This window comes from Leguminivora glycinivorella, chromosome 26 (assembly GCF_023078275.1).
Source record: "Leguminivora glycinivorella isolate SPB_JAAS2020 chromosome 26, LegGlyc_1.1, whole genome shotgun sequence".
Classification (NCBI taxonomy): Eukaryota; Metazoa; Arthropoda; class Insecta; order Lepidoptera; family Tortricidae; genus Leguminivora; species Leguminivora glycinivorella.
The window spans coordinates 682,999-704,125 of NC_062996.1; the positions used below are offsets into that span (position 1 = coordinate 682,999).

Sequence of the window (21,127 nt, forward strand, 5' to 3'; positions counted from 1 at the left end):
GACACTGGCGATAAAAAAAAAGAAAGGTGAACGCGAACAAAGCTTGTATGAGTGAGATATGACATGTCGACTGTTCGCGTTTCTGACAGGCGGTAACTGTGAGGTAACCGAGAGGGAGGCGGCACTTTCAGCGGGGAGCGGGAGTGACCATACTGTACGATAGTACTCTTTATTAATCTGTGCTCCTGGCCCCTGTTTCAAAAAGGCTACAATTGTCAGTGACATATGTCGAGCGACAATTGTCTATGACAGGTGACAAATTACAATTTTATAAAATATTTTCTATAGAATTGCTTACAAACATGACAGGCATTTTGCTACAATTGTATGTATTACAATTATGTTGTGAAACAATAATTATTATTTCTAGGCGACATATTTGTAGAATTGTCGGTGAATCTCGACAGGAGAATTAAGATGTGTCGAATTGTGTGACAATTGTAGTAATTTGTAGTTGACATACGCGTTGTTGAAAATTGCCCATGCGAGTAGTATAGTGACACTGTTAGTGATAGTGACAGTAATTCCTACCTATATTCGGTGTAACCAGATGGTACGTTCAGCAAAGCGGCGGTTCATCCATCACAATGTCTCATCATCTTCCATGGCTGACGTCTGGAAGTTTTTAAAATCTCTTGGCCTCGGAAAACCGAATAATACTCCCTTCGACGGTGTATCTTTCTCCCTTTCTGAACTTAACAAGCACTTTTCGTCCGCTCGCTCCGTTGATGTCAATGCTAAAATTAACACCATTTTTGAAGTTTTAGCTCTACCCTCTATTGATACCGTTTCATTTTCTTTCTCACCCACTACTCAATCGGAGGTTAGAGCTATTATAAAGGCAATTAAATCCAAGGCTGTAGGTTGTGATGATATCGGTCGGCACATGATAGTGTCAATTCTAGACTCTGTGCTTCCTATACTGACTGATATTATTAACTCCTCGCTTTTAAACGGTGAATTTCCAGCACTTTGGCGAAAAGCCTTCGTTTTACCGTTGCCAAAAACTAGTAATCCATCTTTGGTTAGCCAGTTTCGACCCATTTCGATACTTCCTTTTCTATCGAAAATCGCTGAAGCTGTGGCTCATAAACAGATGTCAAGATTTATTTTCTCACACAATCTTTTGAGCCCCTACCAGTCAGGTTTTCGTCCGGGACATAGCACTTGTACTGCACTGCTCAAAGTAACCGAGGACATCAGGCGCGGCATGGAGAACCAAATGGTCACAGTGCTCATCCTCATTGACTTCTCTAACGCTTTCAACACTGTTGACCACGAGATTCTCCTTGCCTTGCTTGAGCACCTCAACGTGTCTCCTTGTGCCCTAAAATGGTTTTCGGCATATCTCTGTGGGCGTCAGCAAGCAGTGCGGGTCGATAAAAAATTATCCGATTGGTGTGATTTGGCCACTGGTGTGCCTCAAGGAGGTATTCTTTCACCTTTATTGTTCTCCATCTTTGTCAATTTTATTACTTTAGACCTTCGCTGTTCGCACCATCTGTACGCTGACGACCTGCAACTCTATGACCACTGCAGTATTGCTGACCTTGCGGCTACTGTTGGCAAATTGAATCAGGACCTCTTGCATATTCAGCGTTGGTCGGAGAGGTTCGGTCTATTTGTCAACCCTTCCAAGTGTCAGGCCATTGTCATAGGCGGCACCCGGCAGCTACCTAAAGTCGAAGTTACACCCCCTGTATACTTTAATGGCACGCCTATCCCTTACAGCCAAAGTGTAAAAGACCTAGGCGTCTTTCTGGATAGTGGCCTGGGTTGGAGGACTCAAGTAGCCGAGATAAGCCGTAAGGTTACTGGTTCTCTTCATGCGCTAAACAAACTGAAACACTTCTTACCTGTAAGAACCAAGATATTATTAGTGCAAACATTAATTTTACCTATTATCGATTACGGTGATGTGTGTTACCCGGATTTGAATGAGGAGCTCCTGAACAAGTTAGACCGCTTACTAAATAACTGCATTCGTTTTATCTTCTGCCTCCGTAAATACGACCATATCTCGTCTTTCCGCTCTAAACTTGGTTGGTTTCCTATACGTATACGTCGCAATATTCGCATGCTTTGTACCCTTTTCTCTGTTATTAATGATCCTCAGTCTCCTGTCTATCTTAAATCTTTCTTCCAGTACTATGGTATCTCTCGTGTTCGTCAACTTCGCTCTTCTGGCAATCTCTCTCTGTCTATACCATCCCACCGTACTGGCTACATGTCCAATTCCTTTTCTGTTCAAGCTGCGCGTCTGTGGAATAGTCTCCCTGTCAAAATTAGACAGTCTCCGAATAGGTTTACTTTTAAAAAATCCCTCAACACATTTTTTGCTGGCAATTCAGATAATTCGTAGTATGTCTGTTTTGTACACCTCATCGGATTGTATGTATTATATATACTTATATGTATGTAATTTTATGTATTAGTATTAATATCATGTATATGTGTATGTTTATTCCTCTGTATTATTTTTTGTTGCATGCATTGTGTCCTTAAAAGTAGGTACCTAATATAGTTCTTTTGTTTTTGTAATTTTGCACCGCCTACAACTTCTCTGCTTTGCCTAAAGGTTGACTGGTAGAGAATGCCTTATGGCATTAAGTTCGCCTATTGTACATTGTGTTTCTTTGTTCAATAAAGATTAAATAAATATATTCTTAAGTTTTCGTACTTAGTTAGGAGTTCCTGTTACTTAGCCGTCGATATAAGTTGCAATAATGCTATACGTAAATATGAAATTAAATTTGTAGTAAACTACGGATATCGCAATTTATTTTTATCATTGTACCATCGGCAGCAATGTTAGTACCTTATTACAAGGGCATAAAGCCCCACCGATGATTAGTTAAGAGTGTTGCTGTTAGTAAACACTATTGGCCCCTTCGTAACATTATTAGTACTTAGGTATATTTTTGAGATTTCTCTGCGTTATTATACTAAATTGTGTTTTTAAATTTATGTATCATAAAAAATACTACATACCTATGTACCTAAATAGCTATCATTAATATTATTTTATACAAATACCCTTAAATTAATTTGATCGTTTTTAGGGTTCCGTAGTCAACTAGGAACCCTTATAGTTTCGCCATGTCTGTCTGTCTGTCCGTCCGTCCGTCCGCGGATAATCTCAGTAACCGTTAGGACTAGAAAGCTGAAATTTGGTACCAATATGTGTTTCAATCGCGCCGACAAAGTGCAAAAATAAAAAATGGAAAAAAATGTTTTATTAGGGTACCCCCCCTACATGTAAACTGGGGGCTGATATTTTTTTTCATTCCAACCCCAATGTGTGATATATTGTTGGATAGGTATTTAAAAATTAATAAGGGTTTACTAAGATGGTTTTTTCATAATATTAGTATTTTCTGAAATAATCGCTCCTAAAGGAAAAAAAAGTGCGTCCCCCCCCCTCTAACTTTTGAACCGTATGTTTAAAAAATATGAAAAAATTCACAAGAGTAGAACTTCATAAAGACTTTCTAGGAAAATTGTTTTGAACTTGATAGGTTCAGTAGTTTTTGAGAAAAATACGAAAAACTACGGAACCCTACACAGAGCGTGGCCCGACACGCTCTTGGCCGGTTTTAAATGAACGAGTTACCTTCGTATTTAGGTACACCGAATTCCAAATTCAAATATTTTTAGTTTAGTTAAGCATTTTAACTTTTAGTTTAGAATAGTTTTAATTTGTTTTATTTGTTATTTGTATATTTTTATTGTAGTAATGGTCAATTTTTTTACTTCTTCTTCTTTTATTCACGTTTATAAGAAATAAATTTTATATATCTTAATAATTAATAATTCCAACTTATTAAATACTTAGTATAGTGCCAAGTTAGGTATATATCTTAGATATTTCTATTTCTTTGCCATACACCCGTTTCAATCAAACGTTGAGCTATTCCTTTATATTTAAGTATTAACTTTGATTGCGGATGTTAATTTGTTATCAAATTTATCAAATAACACGAATTTGCGGTCGGAAATCAATTTTAAGATAGTCATCTTTCTTATTATAACCATACTGCAATATTGTTTTTGAAACAAAATACTAACATATCATAACCAATGCCTACTTGATACACATAAATAATGTTACCGAAGAAAATTATATAATGGTGGGAGAGGATTTAGGTAATGAATAGTTTTAAATAAGTTTCATCGAAGTTAACAAAGGCATTTATATTTTTAGTCAGACAATAAACATAAAAATATCCATTAAATAAATTTACTTATTGCCATTTGAGTCAACTACTATTCATAATTTGATACATTTATCCCTATGGTTAGTCGTGACAATTGTATTCTACAATTGTCGCACCTGTCAGCGTGGTGAAACCAATAATTCTACATATGTAATATTTTGTGACAATTGTCGCACCTGTCACCTATATGAAATTGGGGCCTGGTAAGGCCGTTGTTAATATCTTAACAGCAACAGCATGTCTTTTATTTCTTCGTTACTTGTTTAAAAACCCTTTGGAAGATGGCTTGAATAAAGGCAGTTTTCCTGAAAAAAAAATAGCTTTTAATTTTAATAATAAATAACAATTCGATTCTGCAGCCTATGTGACCACAGTGACATTGCCATTTGACACTGACACTTCTGTGCCTAGTTCTGATATGGAATAGTTCTGAGTTGATAAGTAACATTACATTACTCAGTCAGCGTCAATATTTCCTTGTTGAAAAATTGTCACAGTGGTGAAACATGTCACTGGCTTAAATATGATCAAAAATTTAATTTTATCCCTTCTGACACTTGCCAGCTCAATTTTATTCTATAATAGTTATTTGTTATACAAGGGGGCAAAGTTGTATTTTAACGCCGAGTGTGGAATTGAAAAACGAGCAAGTGAAAGGATTCAACAGTTGAACCACGAGCGAAGCGAGTGGTTCGAGAATAGAATCCTGAACTTGCGAGTTTTTTAACACACGAGAAGTAAAATACATTTGCACCCGAGTGTAACACAAAACTTTTCTCCTCACTAGCGAGGAAACTACAACACAAAAAATGCGCATATCACTGCTTCCAGTAGTTCCACAGGTGTTAAGTCATCTTTATTACTATATTCACCTACTTTTATCAATTTTAAAACAGTTAATTTGATTTTATTCAAGGTCAAATTACTTTATCCACTAGTGGATAAAATTCGTTTTTACCGGAAAAATAGTTAAGTACTTACTTGGGCTAATCCTTTTTGGCAAATTTTTAGCGACCTTCTTGAAAACGGGCAAAGTCTTCTGCGGTATTTTAGTCTTCTCCGCATTATTCCCTGCATTCACCATTCTGTTACTCAGTGAAGAAAACGTCATTTTGTTCTTCATCATTGGTATCTTCGTTTTTAACTTATCTGCCACTTTTATCTGTTTTTCTGCAGGTATTTTTGAAATGGGGATTATTTTTGATTTAGTCACAGTTACATTAAGCATATTTGCTTTCTGATTTGATTTTGTCTGATTTGATTTTGTGTTTACAGATTCTTTGGCATTGTTTTTAGATTCTGTATTAACTGTAGATTCTTTAGTTTGTTCTTGAACTTTTACGTTCTTAGTTGACTCTGTAGTTTTTCTTTTCTTTGCTACTTCATTTTTATCTGCTTCGTCGTTTGATTTTGTAAATGTTTTATCGCCTTTAGTTTTATCTTCAGTTTTTCCAGAACTTGCAGTACTTTTAGGATAATTTTTCTTTTCTCTCCAACTTGAGCCATTTCTTTATCTGGATTACCTTTAGTAGTAATTTTAGCACTTTCTGTCTGCTTTTCTTTGAGAACTTTATTTTTTTCCAAAACTTTTGGTTTTCAGTTACTTTAGTATTTTTGTCATTAGCTTTGGTAACATGTTTGTTAGTGACCTCGCTATTTTTCCCTTCTTTTGTTTTTGGTATGTTTTCTTTAGGTTTTTTAGGAACATTAGTTGTAATTCTCTCTAATCCAGTCTTACCTACTGTTGCATCTACATTTGTATCTTTATCGGTGTTTTTAGTAACTTTCTTAGAAACTCCGTTTTCTTCAATATCTTGGTTTTTTCTTGGTACTGCTTTATCTTTTGCCACTGATTTAGAACTTGCTTTACTAACAGTTTCTACGTCATTAACATTCTTCTTACTAGCTACATTTTCTTCAATATTATCATCCTTAGTATATGTAGCCCTTTTAGAAGTACCAACATCACTTGCACTATTTTTAATTTTCTTCGAAATATCTTCAACATTATCAGCCTTATTCGTTACGCGTTTTGAACTTTCAACAATTACGTCATCCTTCTTGGCATTGTATTTTTTATTTTTATCATTAGTTTTTCGGCGCACCTTCGGTATTTTTAGAGCTTACAGTATTTTCCTTATTCTTATTAGACTTAACAGTATTTTTACTAATAGGTATGTCATTTTTAATCATATCAGTACTTTCCTTTGGATTTATGTTATCTTTTCTATTACAGCCTTCTCTTTCTGTTGAACAATATTCTTGCTTACAGTTTTATCATTTTGAGCCTTTGCTCTATTATCAGTTTCTTTTTCAGTTCTTCCAGCGATACCTTCTGTATTCGTATCTTTAGAAATAACATTATTTACATTACTTTTCTCAACTCTCTTCTTGGAAGCTTTTGAACTAGCTTCACTACTGTCTTTTGAACTTTCTTCGTCTTTATTTTTGTTAGTATGTTTTGTAGCATCAACTTGGACGTTATTTGTAGTTTTAGACTTAACAGTTTTGCCATCTCCTTTTTTCGCGGTATCATCTTCAGGATCAACAGTAGCTTTGGCAGTGTCTTTCACATTTTTCATCATTATCTTAGCCGAACTTTTTTCTGTCCATTATTTTCTAAGTCGTTCTCTGTATTTACATGTTGTTTCTCATTTCTTTTAGATTTTGCACCACCTGCCATTTCACTCTTATCTTGAACAAGACTACCACCTTTCAATCCAGCTTTACTTTTGCTATTATCACTATCATCTATTTTAGATTTTTTTGCATCATTTCTATTATCACTCTCAATAGCTCTTTTTACACTTTTCCGACTTTCAGCAGTTTCATTATTTCTATCTTTACTCTTCTTAGCTTTCTTAGGAATGGTTTTAGGAGGCGCCATGTCTGTTTTGCGATTTTGTGGCTTATTCTCTTTGCCAGAAGGCTTCTTCGGTGATTGTCCCACATTAGGAACATCGGGTTCTTGATCGATAGTTGTGCGGCGCTCGTGGAGGCGACCTGGGGAATAAAAAAACTGCTTTTAGTTTGTGGCAAAGAAAAAAATTAAGGTAATGAGTTGGATGGATATTATTAAAACTGTTGTTGAGCTCTGACAACCTTACTTACCAATAGAAAAAAGGGTTGAAAGGGAAGAAAGGTTTTTAAGTCATTCAGCATCTTCAGGTGCCATTATCCTCTTCAGATGTTGGCTAGTATAGTCCGGACCTCTCTATTTACAGTACTTCTGCCTAGTGCCTCTATTCCCGATTAGCTGTTAAGTTTACCTGTTCAGTTCATTCAGTAACATACCAGGCACAGAACCGCGGCTTACAGAACAGAATAGAAATCGATGAAAGAGGCATATGTTCAGCAGTGGACGCAAATATGCTGAGAAGAAGAAGAAGAACATATCTCCAAATTCTCCAAAGCAATTGAACAGTCGATCCTAACACTGTGCACTTCCATTTAGCTCTGGCAACCTTACTCACCAACAGACACAACACTATAAGTAGAGTTTTTGAGTCAAAAAGGATGGTATTATACATACCAGTGGTCTCTGGGTCTGATTCAAAGCTCTCCTGCATTTCCTAGCTGGTCCGGCAGCCTGCAGACAGATGTCAAAGATCTTGGACAGTATGGAGGTTCGTTCCGAAGTCTCCAGCGATGGGTCTTTGAATTGCTTGTAGAGTTTACCGATGGCACTGATGTAGTCTTTTGCTGTAGAAAGAATTAAATAGGTAAGAAGTTTAAATTTTTTTTATTTTTTTTTATTATAAATGGCTTAGTCTTAGCCACAGACTAGCCAAAGGCAAAGACGTGGCCTACGATGGAGTGAGCTCGCCCAGAAGATGCCTGTTCACTCTTGATTTGAATTTATTAAAATAATACAACCATTGTTGATTTGTTGAATTACATACATACATACAATCACGCCTGTATCTGTGTGTGTTTGTGTGTGAGTGTTTGTTGAACTGAACCTTTAAATTGGTAAAAAGTTCAAGACTACACAGAGGACACGTATAATAAAGAGTACTATCGTACAGTATGGCCACTCCCGCTCCCCGCTGAAAGTACCGCCCACCCCCTCTAAGCTACCTCACAGTTACCGCCTGTCAAAAACGCGAACAGTCGACCTGTCATATTTCTACTTATACAAGCATAGTACGCGTTTACCTACACGAGATTAGACTGTGTGCTAGGAACGCGTCTCTTTCATATATTTGATCGCCAGTGTCCGAGGTGTGCTTTAATCAAGGACAGATGTATTAAAAGCTTTTATTCAACTTGCCTTGTTAGTATGTTAGTTTGGCTCAAAACGCAGAAGCTAATTTTGACCCACTTCCCGGTTTCCTATTGAAATTAAATGTTATGTAATATTATGTTATCATGGAGCTGATTTGATGATGGAGCAGAAATGTGGTCATAGGAACTCTGTCATGAAACGTCGTATCCCCATCGAGTAAGGGGTTTTTGAAACGTCTCGGAGAGCAGTAGACTGTTGAAAGAAAGGTACAGTCGGCGATAAAAGCTTGTGCCAAGAATATTTTTTTTTGCAAAAAAAAAAGCTTATTTTGTAGATACGTACGCATATACTCCACTTCGAACTTCATCCGGTGACAAAAAGGTACGATGGGCGACCAGAGGTTTTCTAGCGACCAGTCCACTTGCAGCAGGTCCAGAAATCGAACGCGGTACCCGCCTTCTGGCTGCCGAATTAATATTTAGTTTTAGCAAAGACATATATTTTAGATAAATAGAATATGTTTAGTTAGAGATGGCATTACAAGCTCGGCTAGATGGCGCTGAATTTATTTGACATTTTAAAACATTATATGGGCCATAAACATAAGAATATGGGCCAAAGAAAGTTTTAAGCTTGTGTCGAGAGATGGATATGCACTGTGATTACACATTTTACTCAGTAACTCTCTTTCATACTCGATCCTTTGGTTTTGAGTCAGAAGTATATGCAAGAAAGATGCAGATATTTGCCACTCACTCTTACCTATAGTCACGTCTCAAAACTTGCAGCAAAAACTTGCTGGTCTAAACTCAGCTTTAGATCAAATTAAACTATTTTTCTCATAGAAAAACATTTTTCATCACACCCGCACTTTAAATGTGCTATTGCACGCAGGCGGAGCGTGAGTTATAGAAAAATCGTTCTCCCAAGGGAATAATGAAATTTCTTGTACCGTAGTTAACTTTTTACATCTATTTATATATTTTTTATATTGCGAGTGTGATGAAAAACGTTGTGTGTAACTCAACTCAAAATGTCAAATATTAATATTAGCGCCATCTAGCCGAGCGTCCCCCGAAGGTTTTTGTATGGTTCTGAGGTACGTCATACATTAAATATAACAAGATCATAATTCATAATTTTCATAATTCATTTATTGCATTTGTAATCATGTGTTACACAAGGTCTTAAATAGGCTATTTACAGCAAAAGATCACATGAACCCTGTTAGGGTATACAGCAATATACTTACTTAACTAAGACTAAAACTATAATTATTTATATAAAATGGATATTTAAATAACATGCATTTTAAGCAACATTACACGGTTGGTATCATACCATCCCATGTGGCTCGAAAGTGACACTTAACGCCAATCTACAAATAATCGATGGCATCGAGGCATTTTTTTGTGGCGCCATCTATGTGTGGTGCAGTGTATGCGCGTTCTGGGATGGTATAATCTTCTTATATTTAATCTATGGGTACGTTTTTTTTCATAGACTGCAGCTGACTATACGGAGTTACCGTGTCTTTGTTGGCAGTTAATACATACATACATACAATCACGCCTGTATCCCATAAAGGGGTAGGCAGAGCACATGAAACTACTAAAGCTTCAGTGCCACTCTTGGCAAATAAGGGGTTGAAAGAAAACGAAACTGTGACATTGCAGTGACAGGTTGCCAGCCTCTCGCCTACGCCACAATTTAACCCATATCCCATAGTCGCCTAAATAGTTGGCAGTTAATAATGTAATGAATAGTTACCATGGCTGCATCTTGAGTTTGTCCGCGTATCTCTCCGCCAACTCCAGCAGAGTGGTGCGCCGGGAGCGGAAGGCTGTCGCGTAACTCTGCAACACCTGGAAACAAGTATAGAATAAAATAAAAAAAATAAACTGGAATAGATACCACTACAGATGTATTGCGAAAAGATTTGCCTCGTATAGGCTCAAACACAGATGTGGCTCAAATCACCTTTAATTAGGAACTCAAAACGAATTTGAACGACTTGCTAATATGGAATTTATATAATACTAGCTTTTCTAATGAACACAAGTTAAATTATAATCTATTGAAAATATTTCAACTTGTGCTGTCTTAAAGTAGTCACACTACTATGTATATAAATTAAAACCGAAATAAATTACACATATGAAAGAAAAAGTGACCAAGTCCTCTGGTGCCTGAGGCTGGAATCGAACCAGCGTACTTTCCAATCGCGGGAAATGCCTCTTAATCCGCTCGGCCACCCAGGTCACAGCTGTCGAGGTCGAAATTATCTCTCATATGAGTAATCTATACAAGGACTCGTAGCGCCCTCTGTCCACCCCTAGGGCAGAACGGTGCCCTAGGGGTGGCGGATTAAGAGGCATTTCCCGCGATTGGAAAGTACGCTGGTTCGATTCCAGCCTTAGGCACCAGAGGACTTGGTCACTTTTTCTTTCATATGTGTAATTTATTTCGGTTTTAATACTAGCTTTTGCCAGAGTTAGCGTTAGATAGAGGCAAAAAGTAGTCTATGTCACTCTCCATCCCTTCAACTATGTTCACTTAAAAAATCACGTCAATTCGTCGCTCCGTTTTGCCGTGAAACGGACAAACAAACAGACACACACACTTTCCCATTTATAATATTAGTATGGATTGAATTGAGTGACGTCACGGTCAACTCAATTACTTTATATATTTCTACCTGACTTATTAAATAGAAATTGAATTTATAAATAACTTCCGTCCATGTTTTTCTTATAATTATCTGATACTTTATTTATTTTTTTATACCACGTCGGTGGCAAACAGGTATACGGCCCGCCTGATGGAAAGCGGTCACCGTAACCTATGGACGCCCGCAACTCAAGAGGTGTCACGTGCGCGTCATTTCGTGCATGATGTAAAATATTTTTCTCAAACATGCAATGAAATATTGTCTTTACGTTCCTTAAAATGGGCTGGGAAGTATCGCTTTTTGGGCGCAACAACTCGAGAGGACTGTAAAGGGATTTCATATTATTTTTTAGGCCTAGGCCTGCAAAGTAACTTTTTTTTATAAAATATTGTCCTTTAGAGCATTTTTTATTTTATTTCATTGTATGTTTGAGAAAAGCACTATACATGCCTCGGCGTGAAAACGGATTCCCGGCCTCGTATCCCTATCCGGCCTCGCTCGCACGCTCGCTCGGCCGTATATACCCACTTGGCCGGAAATCCTCATTTTCCCGGCCTCTGATGTAATGTACTATTATTTTAACTACAGTCAGGTTCCCTACTGTTACGGAAACGTGCGAACGTGTCATGCTATTGCAATACAGTCAAGTGTAAAAATATGGGTGTACACATCTTACTCAAAAATATGTCCTATAGCATCTTAGTCCGGTGTAATAAGAGATAGATAGATAAAAACTTTATTCATTTCCACAACATACATGGTTTAAATTACAAAACAATTACATGCAACTTAAAATTAAGAAAAACAATCTATTCTAAAAAATCTAAACTAATAATGATACGACCATGTGTCGTGGCAGAGAATTGGCGCTGGCTCAGCATGATGATGCGGCAAGCCACATCGCTGATATTCTGCCAGAACCTTTTATAAAAGTTTGTGCAACGCTTTATTATAAGTACGTTCATGTAAGTGTCTGTGTACATGTTGTGTTAGTGTGAGCAAGTCTCTATGAGTATGTATCTGTATGACAGTCGCAGCAAATATATAAATTTTTCAATAGTGTTATCTGTATTTTAAAAACATAGTGGCAGAGCATAGTATCATATTTATGAGACGATTACTTCGATACGTATTTTTGCACTTGACTGTACAATATGTACTTTATTGTAAGCTTTGTTTTTGTTTACTGTTAATTGTGATTAACAAATCAAGACAGTTTTTAATGCAGAAGTTTAATCTACCTTGTTTGTTTTGATTATTTTCATAAATACTATGGGTGGACTGAAACAACGTAATTTGAAGCCCCTCGTTTGATATTTTTTATCAGTAACTGTCAGTCGGTCAATCTGAAGGACGACACTTCTAAGGACTGTATCGATAAGTATAAGGACAAAACAAACCTCGTCTAAATGTTGACGTGTGCATAATTTTATATTATTATGTTCCGAGAGTATGATCTGAAGGTATTGGTAAGCACTATTTAATATAAGAAGGCCTAATTTTATTTTTATTTTAGAGACTTTATGGTACTTTCATTAAGGTCTAGCAAATAAATTTCGGACAACCCCTATCTGGCTTAATTTGAGAATATTTCAATGACTGTTTGTACGATTTCAACAAACAAAGGTTAATATGCTGCCAAAATATATTCTTTAAGAGTCCTCTTCATGGTTTTTCAATTGGGTACTTGCAGAATAAATGCGGTGAATTTATATAATTAAAAAAAACGCTATTTTGAGCAACGTTCCGGATTGTCGTAAATTTTTGATGCAAGCAGGATGAGAGAAACAGATAAAAAAATTAGCCATAGGCCAAAGTCTAACTGACATTCACGGTGTTTGAACAGTGCCTAAACCAAATCGATATAAACAGTGTATGATAGTTAAATTCGACATCAAAGTCGGAGTTAGAGGAAGCACCATGCCACATTCTCTAAATGGCCGCCATACACAGATCCTGAACTTTATTTCTAAAAAATAACTATGGCTAGACTATGTCCAGATATTCTGCTTTGTGGATCATATGTCGTTGAGGTTCACACAGTACAATTTTTTTTCGCAATCGTATCGTTTTTTACGCACTTTGTGAATTTTCTAGTAGCATTTGTCCGGAATCGTAATTGTTACTCGGGAGGATTAAGTCAATACTGTCTAAACCACTTGCTTTACGTCGAGTTTCTAGGACAAAATGTGAACCTTATTATGTGCCTTATTAAGCCTATGTCTTGTTTTAAGAAAAAAATATAATAGCAAATAAATACGGCTACTCAAAGTTGTCCTCATACTTAACGATACAGTCTTTAGTTTTGAGCTCGACGAGTAAACATGGTAACTCTGCTATCGTGATTGCTTGTGAATTATATTGCTTATTATCAAAGATTTGTAATAAACGGTAATTATGTTCAATATATATTTGATATACTGTTATTTGTTAGGCAAAATATATCTCAATTTGCTCGCGTTGCCTGTCCGGGCAAACAGCTTCGAGCTACAGGCCGTCTGAGAACAGTCCCCCGTCGCATGGCACTTTCAAGAAAGAACCCGCGTGTCATCGGCCCTACTTACTACGAACACTTACCAGGAATGATGGTAGTATACTGACCTGTAGAGCAAGGTTTGGTAGCTGCAGCTTTGGTAGAATGCTCTGTGCGAGCTCCTTCTGATGAGCCGGCTTTACTAACGCCACTGCTAGGTTTCTGAAGCGAGTCGGCGCGAATTTGCGATGCTGTGGAGATATGAATATGATAGATTAGTGCCATAGGATATTTGTAAAACCATTTTACAAAGATAGGATTATAAGAATAACAGAAATATAATGAGAAAATAAATAAAAATAATGCATTGGTTACAATAAGTTAAGCATTTACACCACAGATGTCATATATACCATAGATCAAGCAAACGTATCTACTTAGCGTGGTAAATGAACTCAGTGAAATCCACTGAGTTGTCCGTCTTTACTAGCAGCTTGCAGCTTTCGGGCGTCAATTTTTGTAAGTTGAAGTCAACCAAAACATAAAAAATGCCTCGTTACGTGATATTCAATTGCAACAACACAAAAATTATGAACAATCAAGAGCCTGAGACATATTTAAAATTACAGGCAAGAATCAACTTCAGTACAAAATTTGACACGCTCGGCCCCTATACAAATATATGAATTTGTTTCTTCTATCTAAATTAAGTTCTGTGATTTACACATTAACCCCCTTATTCATAAACATACTCTTCAAGTTATCAAGCCGATAAAGTTCGTTTGTCCCTTTCTATCACACCAATACGTCGGAAAGGGACATACGAACTTTATCAGCTTGATAACTTTAGTGTACGTTTATGAATAAGGGGGTTAAAATATACAACAATTTTTAAATAGTTATACAAGGGGGCAAAGTTGTATTTTAACGCCGAGTGTGGAATTGAAAAACGAGCAAGTGAATAGTACATTACGATACAAGTGCGTAAAAAAGGAAGTTCGAAACGAGTGGCGATAAATTAAAACACGACCGAAGGGAGTGTTTTAAATCGACACGAGTTACGAATTTCCTTTTTCGCACGTGTATCGTACGACGTTTTTCAGTACAGATGAGCCTCCGAAGTTTCGACCTGGCATATAATGAACCACTTCTCGCACTAGTGCGTAAAAAAAACACCATCTGTACTGAAAAGGATTTTATCCTCTAGCGACCCGCCATACAAAAATTTTACTAATCGAATTTGAAACAACGGTACTAGAAAACAGGGCTGAATTTATTTTGTTTGAAAATCGAACGAATCAAAACAAAAGCAGCCTAATTCTATTTCACGTAGATTCATATTTCATCGTAGGTATTTTGTCCTAGTAATAGGACATCGAAGCCCAGGAGGTTGAAGTTGAAAGAACCACGAGCGAAGCGAGTGGTTCGAGAATAAAATCCTGAACGTGCCCGAACTTAGCGAGTTTTTCAATACACGAGAAGTAAAATACATTTGCACCCGAGTGTAAAACAAAACTTTTCCCCTCACTATAATTAGCGAGGAAAGTACAACGCAAAAAATGAGTTTATCACTGCTTCCAGTAGTGCCACAGGTGGTAAATCATCTTCATTACTAGAATCACCTACTTTTATAAATTTTAAAGCAGTTAATTTGACTATATTCAAGGTGTAATTAGTTTACCCACTATTGGATAAAATGCGTTTTTACCCGCTGATATTAAAGGACAAAACACGTGTTTCCGAGCTAGTGAGGGGAAAACGTTTTTTTTTTTCTTAAAAAAAAAACAAAGTCTTGATTACGTTTTCTGTGCCGTTTGCACTGTATGCCTACCATCTCTAATTCTCTTTCAAATTGCTCAAAGGTTAACTGGAAGAGATCCCTTCAAGGGATAAGTTCGCCTTTGTACTAATGATAAGCTCTCTTTCTTGTGTGTTGTATCATTTTATGGTACAATAGTGTTTTACTACTACTACTAACGGCCCAGCCACGACATTGGTCTAAGGCGTCATCCATATATTACGTCACAGTGTAAGGGGGAGGGGGGGGGGTCATACTAAATGTGACAATCCCTGTTAAAGGGATACAAAAAAGCGTGACATAGGAGGGGGGGAGGGGTCCAAAAACCTGAAATTTGGTGTGACGTAATATGTGGATGATCCCTAAGCGCGACAGCGGTGAGCGGCAGCCATACGTGCGAATGAAAAGACCCATCGCTGTGTCTCGCTCCAATGTATGGCCGCCGCTCACCGCTGCCGTGCTTAGACCAATGTCGTGGCTGAGCCTTGAGTCTCATAATATGATGTCAATCTGTCTAGTTACAGGTAACTTTTATAGAATTTTTTCCTTATGGCAAAGACATAACTCCGTATAGACGGATAACGTCTAAGAAAAAACCGTACCTCAAAGCCCTAGAGAAAAATGTACGGTGGCCTAGAAGGCGTGACACCTTTGGCACAGTATAATAAAGAGTACTATCGTACAGTATGGCCACTCCCGCTCCCCGCTGAAAGTGCCGCCCACCCCCTCTCGGTTACCTCACAGTTACAACCTGTCAAAAACGCGAACAGTCGACCTGTCATATCTCACTCATACAAGCGTAGTACGCGTTCACCTACACGAGCTTAGACTGTGTGCTAGGAACGCGCCTCTTTTATATATTTGATCGCCAGTGTCTGAGGTGTGCCTTTGGGGAACGCTCGGCTAGATGGCGCTAATACTAATATTTGACATTTTAATTTTTTAACCCCCGACTCAAAAACGACGGGGTGTTATAAGTTTGACGTGTCTGTCTGTCTGTCTGTCTGTCTGTCTGTCTGTTTGTCTGTCTGTGTGTGTGTCTGTCTGTGGCATCGTAGCTCCCGAACGGATGAACCGATTTCGATTTAGTTTTTTTTATTTGAAAGCTGTGTTATTTAACACATATAAAGCTAACAATATGGACCAAATTGGCTAGTTTCCTATACTTAAAATAAAATATTTTATGCAGTGCACGAAATAAAGCACCACATAATTAGAAGAAAAATATGGATAGCAGTTATTTTTAAACATAATTTCTATTTAATAAATCAAAGAGAAAGATATAAAGTAAATGAATTAATCGTGACGTCACTCCTCAGTATTTCATAGTAATTCCATATTAACAAATCGTTTTGACAGTTCATAAAAAGAAGCTGATTTGACAAGTAGGAAACTAGCCTATTGTCTAAACTGAGGTTCAAAAGTTTCAAGCCTGTTTTTTTTTTAAGTATGAATAGGTAGACCGGGTAGACGTTTGACCACGATCACACCTGATGGTAAGTGATGATGCGGTCTACGGTGGAGCACGCTTACCTATGAGATACCTATTTACTCTCGCTTTAAAGATACCTGGATTCAAAATTCAAAATATTTATTCAGCAAATAGGCCACAGGGGCATTTTTACACGTCACATACATGTTAAAATAATTTTTATATTTGAATTTAAATTACACAATTGATACAATACTAATTTTACCTAATGTATAACGCTACTACAATTTATTAGAGATGTATAACGACTCAGCCACGACATTGGTTTAAGCGCGACAGCGGGGAGCGGCGGCCATACATCGGAGCGAGACACAGCGATGGGACTTTTCATTCGCACGTATGGCTGCCGCTCACCGCTGCCGCGCTTAGACCAATGTCGTGGCTGGGCCGTAAGGTTTGTAATCATGTGGAATTTGTGGAAACACAAATTCAGGTAGGGCATTCCACTCCTTGGCGGTTCGCAAAATAAATGTGTCGAGAGATGGCAGTCCCTGCACTGTGATTAGTGATTACACATTTTTTGACAGTAACTCTATAATACTCGATCCTCTTTGCTTATGGTACATGTAGAATGGGAACGGTCGAATGGAATAAGCCTGTATATGGTAGTATACTGATCTGTAGAGCAAGGTTTGGTAGCTTTGGTAGAATGCTCTGTGCGAGCTCTTACTGATGGGCCAGTTTTACTAACGCAATAATGTGTGTGAGGAGGTAGGACATAGCAACTGATATTCCGCTTTGTGTGGTAGGGCACAGCACAGCGCATATCATCTCGTCGAATCTAGAGCAGAGCCCAACTGGGGTAGTACCTCCGCCTTACAGAAGACCGCAGCCAAATAGCACTAGACCACTCATAGTGTTGTGTTCCTGCCGGTGAGTAAGGCTGCCAGAGCTCAACGAGGGTGTGGTGTGCTGGTGACGGAAGGATCCACGGAACTAATTTGTTCCGTCTATTGTCCTTTGAGTCGTCGGCAACCCGAACCCTCCTTGGAACTTGTACATTCCCTTTTGCTGTGTACTTAACACAGCAAAATGGAGTGTGTTCGAGGAGGGCGTTCATAGGTTACGGTGACCTTATTCCATCATGCGGACCGTATGCTTGTTTGCCACCGACGTAGTATAAAAAAAAATTACAATGTGGTACCTTTTACTAGAAAACATTACATTTTTTGATACTAACCGGCTTGTGAGCATAGAAAGAGATCATGAATGATACAAGATCAATCTTGCACTCTGCGGCCACCTCATGCCATACTCCATCTTCTTGTACCGCTTTCCTGAAACGCCAGAATGCTTTACATTAATAAATAAATATTGGGGACACCTTACACAGATCAACTTAGCCCCGAACTAAGCAAAGCTTGTGTGGTGCTAAGCGATGATATACATAGAATAATAAATAAAATAAAATAAATAAATATTATAGGACATTCTTACACAGATTGACTGAGGCACACGGTAAACTCAAAAGGCTTGTGTTGTGGGTACTCAGCAACGATATATATAATATATAAATACTTATATACATAGAAAACATCTATGACTCGGGAACAAATATCTGTGCTCATCACACAAATAAATGCCCTTACTTGTGATTCGAACCCAGGACCGCGGCTTAGCAGGCAGAGTCACTACCGACCATGGAGGACTAAGTAAGGGAAGAGTTGTAACTACATACATCAGTAAATGCGAGTTATTTGTATAGGCATAGTTAAGTGACATCTAGTGACAATCACAGGTCAATCACAAGTCAAATAGAGTGAATTATCAGTACCATAACTCGATACTAGGTGGCAGCAGTGTCTCATCTGCCAAAAATCTAATATTAGAACAGTTTACAACTTACATTACAAGCAGAAGGAATTCAAAAAATTGGTAATCATTAGACTTTGTCGTGACATCTATTGACAAGTAGCAGTACTGATAATTTACGCTAGTTGACGCGTGATTGACGCGTGGTTGGCGCTAGATGTCACTACAACTAACTTGGATTTAATGGAATGTATGGAGTTACAACTCTTTCTGGGCGCTCTGGGGCGCGTCTTACGTCCTTCCTATACAAAATGTACTGAGGAGACGTTTTTTGAATTACATTCAGGCGGCGTGGCGGAGACATTCGTTCCGCGCCGCAAGACGTGCGTCTCATGAGTGTGGACACAAAATCCATGGTTAATACTTAAACCTAATACTACCAAGAATGTCCTATATTTATTTTTCAAAATTGGCTAGGGAGAGGTGCAGGTTCGACCAGTGTTTTTTTATTTGTCTAATAACGCTTTCTTAATGGGTTTCGTCACGTGACGACCAAAATGGTAATGGCGGTATGTTTAATTAAATAAATACCTGACTTCAGGAGGTGTGACCATGACATTGACCTCCGACTGCATGACAGTCAGCATCGCGAGCTCCAGCGACATGCTGGCGCGGTTGCTCAAGTTCGCTTCCCGCTGCTTCAGTTCAAACTGGGACGGTTGGACCTTGAACTTGTACGGATTGGTCACATTTTCGCCAAAGCTGAAAGAAGTTACCTTTTAGCTTTAAACAAGGAATTTTGGATGGAAAAAGAAAGAGGAGTTAGCCATTAGCATGGTGGGAAGACGACTTGGTAGAAGTAGCAGGGGTCAACTGAACTTCAGTAGCCTAAGACCACATCAGATGGAGTCAGCTGAGAGGCCTATACTTCAAATGAGGGTTCTGGTGTAACATAGGATTAACAACTTCTTAAATATCATGTTAGATTAGGTTAGATAGTGTTAACCTCGTAATTGGCCCACCATAGTTAGTTTTCCCATTTTGAATTTGAACCTTGTTCAATAAGTAAATTGATATGAATGTTGTTTGTTTCAAAAAAACAATGTATCAATGGAAATTCTACTTTATTTGGTTCATGAAAGAATCAAATTCAATTGCAACAATATGTAAATTGTAATGTACATTGGGCCTTATGAGGTTAAGGCTCAAAAATAGCTCTAAACATTTAAATGAAATTTGATATATGTGAGTGTGCACAGGAAAACATCCCACTTTGTCGATTGCTCTAAAGCCGCTTTGCCAGTTTATTCATATAAAGATACAAGTAAATCTCGCCTTAATGGTAACCGACAAAGTGGGACGTTTTACTAAACTCACTCACATATGTAGAAGACTTTTCAAAGGTGAGTAACAATCTAGTTAGGTCTTATCTCTAGAAAAGCAAGCACTATTGAGTTTTTATATTTTTTTTAACCTCAAAATTCCTCAATTTTTTCTCCCATTCCACAAAACTGAAAGCTACAAGTTACAAGTGGAAGTCTCTTTCCAAATTGTTACTTGTAGCTTCGAGAAATAGGCCCCAGATAGTATTCATGGCTTAGATAATATTTGAAATCAATTGTTTTGATAAGGTTGCATTGCACATTTTTCAACAGTCAAATAAATAGAGTAACACCATTTTCTGCCCTAAAATTCTTGTTAACAAAGTTCTTGTTGTTACTGTAGTTAGGCAATTTGATTAAAATAAAAGAGGACATTACAATAAACGTTGCTGACATTCAATGCAATAAAAATCTTACATGTTTTTAAATTACAAACACCAAAAATTATTAAAGAAAAATTTTGTTAAAAATGTTCTAAGTCCTAAAATCGGGCCCCTTTTGCTATACCCCAACCCAAATGTTCCTTAGTAATAGGCAAACGTTGATCTTATTCATTGGTATACAAACACAATAACATTGCACATACGTTGTTTTGTCGTAAATTAACAAACCATTGCATGGTCTTCATTTTAACGATACACGAACAATAATTAATGAATATTGTGTATATTTTAAGCTACTTATAGCCAAAATGCCTACGATCTGGCTTATAAATTATTGAAGGAAAACAGAACTGTACCTTTCGTCTTCGAAGGAATTTTGCTTACGCTTACTCAACGCTTCTTCTATTCGTTTGTCATAGTGAGCGATTTCCGCTAGAAGCTTTTCCTTATAAGCCAAGTTCACAATTTTCTTTGATTTACCGAACATTTTCACTTATTTATCATAAAAAATCTCATAAAAAGTACAATCATAGCAGCGAAGAAACGCGAGATTCAAAATAACAGATTGTTTTTTTTTTAACTGACTGACACTAGTAGTGATGCGCTAAGCGTGGCATTATCGGTTTTAGTCAACTTGGCGAATGAGTTACAAGCCAAGTTGACTGTTATAATAATCAATACTAGTAACAAACGGTTTTGACTGTGACTGAAACAGCCCATGTTTTTTTTTA

General features: G+C 37.5%; 1 protein-coding gene across 1 annotated transcript; it reads right to left on the reverse strand.

Moving 5' to 3' along the window:
- Positions 1-4,416: 4,416 nt before the first annotated feature.
- Positions 4,417-20,928, reverse strand: LOC125240065. The gene is made up of 8 exons (XM_048147910.1): positions 20,753-20,928; positions 19,223-19,393; positions 18,060-18,156; positions 13,718-13,840; positions 8,788-8,908; positions 7,750-7,919; positions 5,199-7,220; positions 4,417-4,522 (listed from the first exon to the last, which is right to left on the reverse strand). Exons 1-7 carry the CDS (start codon positions 20,881-20,883, stop codon positions 7,020-7,022), a joined length of 1,014 nt encoding a protein of 337 aa, XP_048003867.1. The 5' UTR covers positions 20,884-20,928; the 3' UTR covers positions 4,417-4,522; positions 5,199-7,019.
- Between the last annotated feature and the right edge of the window lie 199 nt (positions 20,929-21,127).

Bases quoted from the DNA above. Each gene is read 5' to 3' on its own strand.
- LOC125240065 (XM_048147910.1), bottom strand. From the start codon at position 20,883: ATGTTCGGTAAATCAAAGAAAATTGTGAACTTGGCTTATAAGGAAAAG. The intron at 19,394-20,752 runs GTACAGTTCTGT...AACTTCTTTCAG, and splicing joins AATTCCTTCGAAGACGAAAG to CTTTGGCGAAAATGTGACCA. The intron at 8,909-13,717 runs GTCAGTATACTA...TTAATTCGGCAG, and splicing joins TACCAAACCTTGCTCTACAG to CCAGAAGGCGGGTACCGCGT.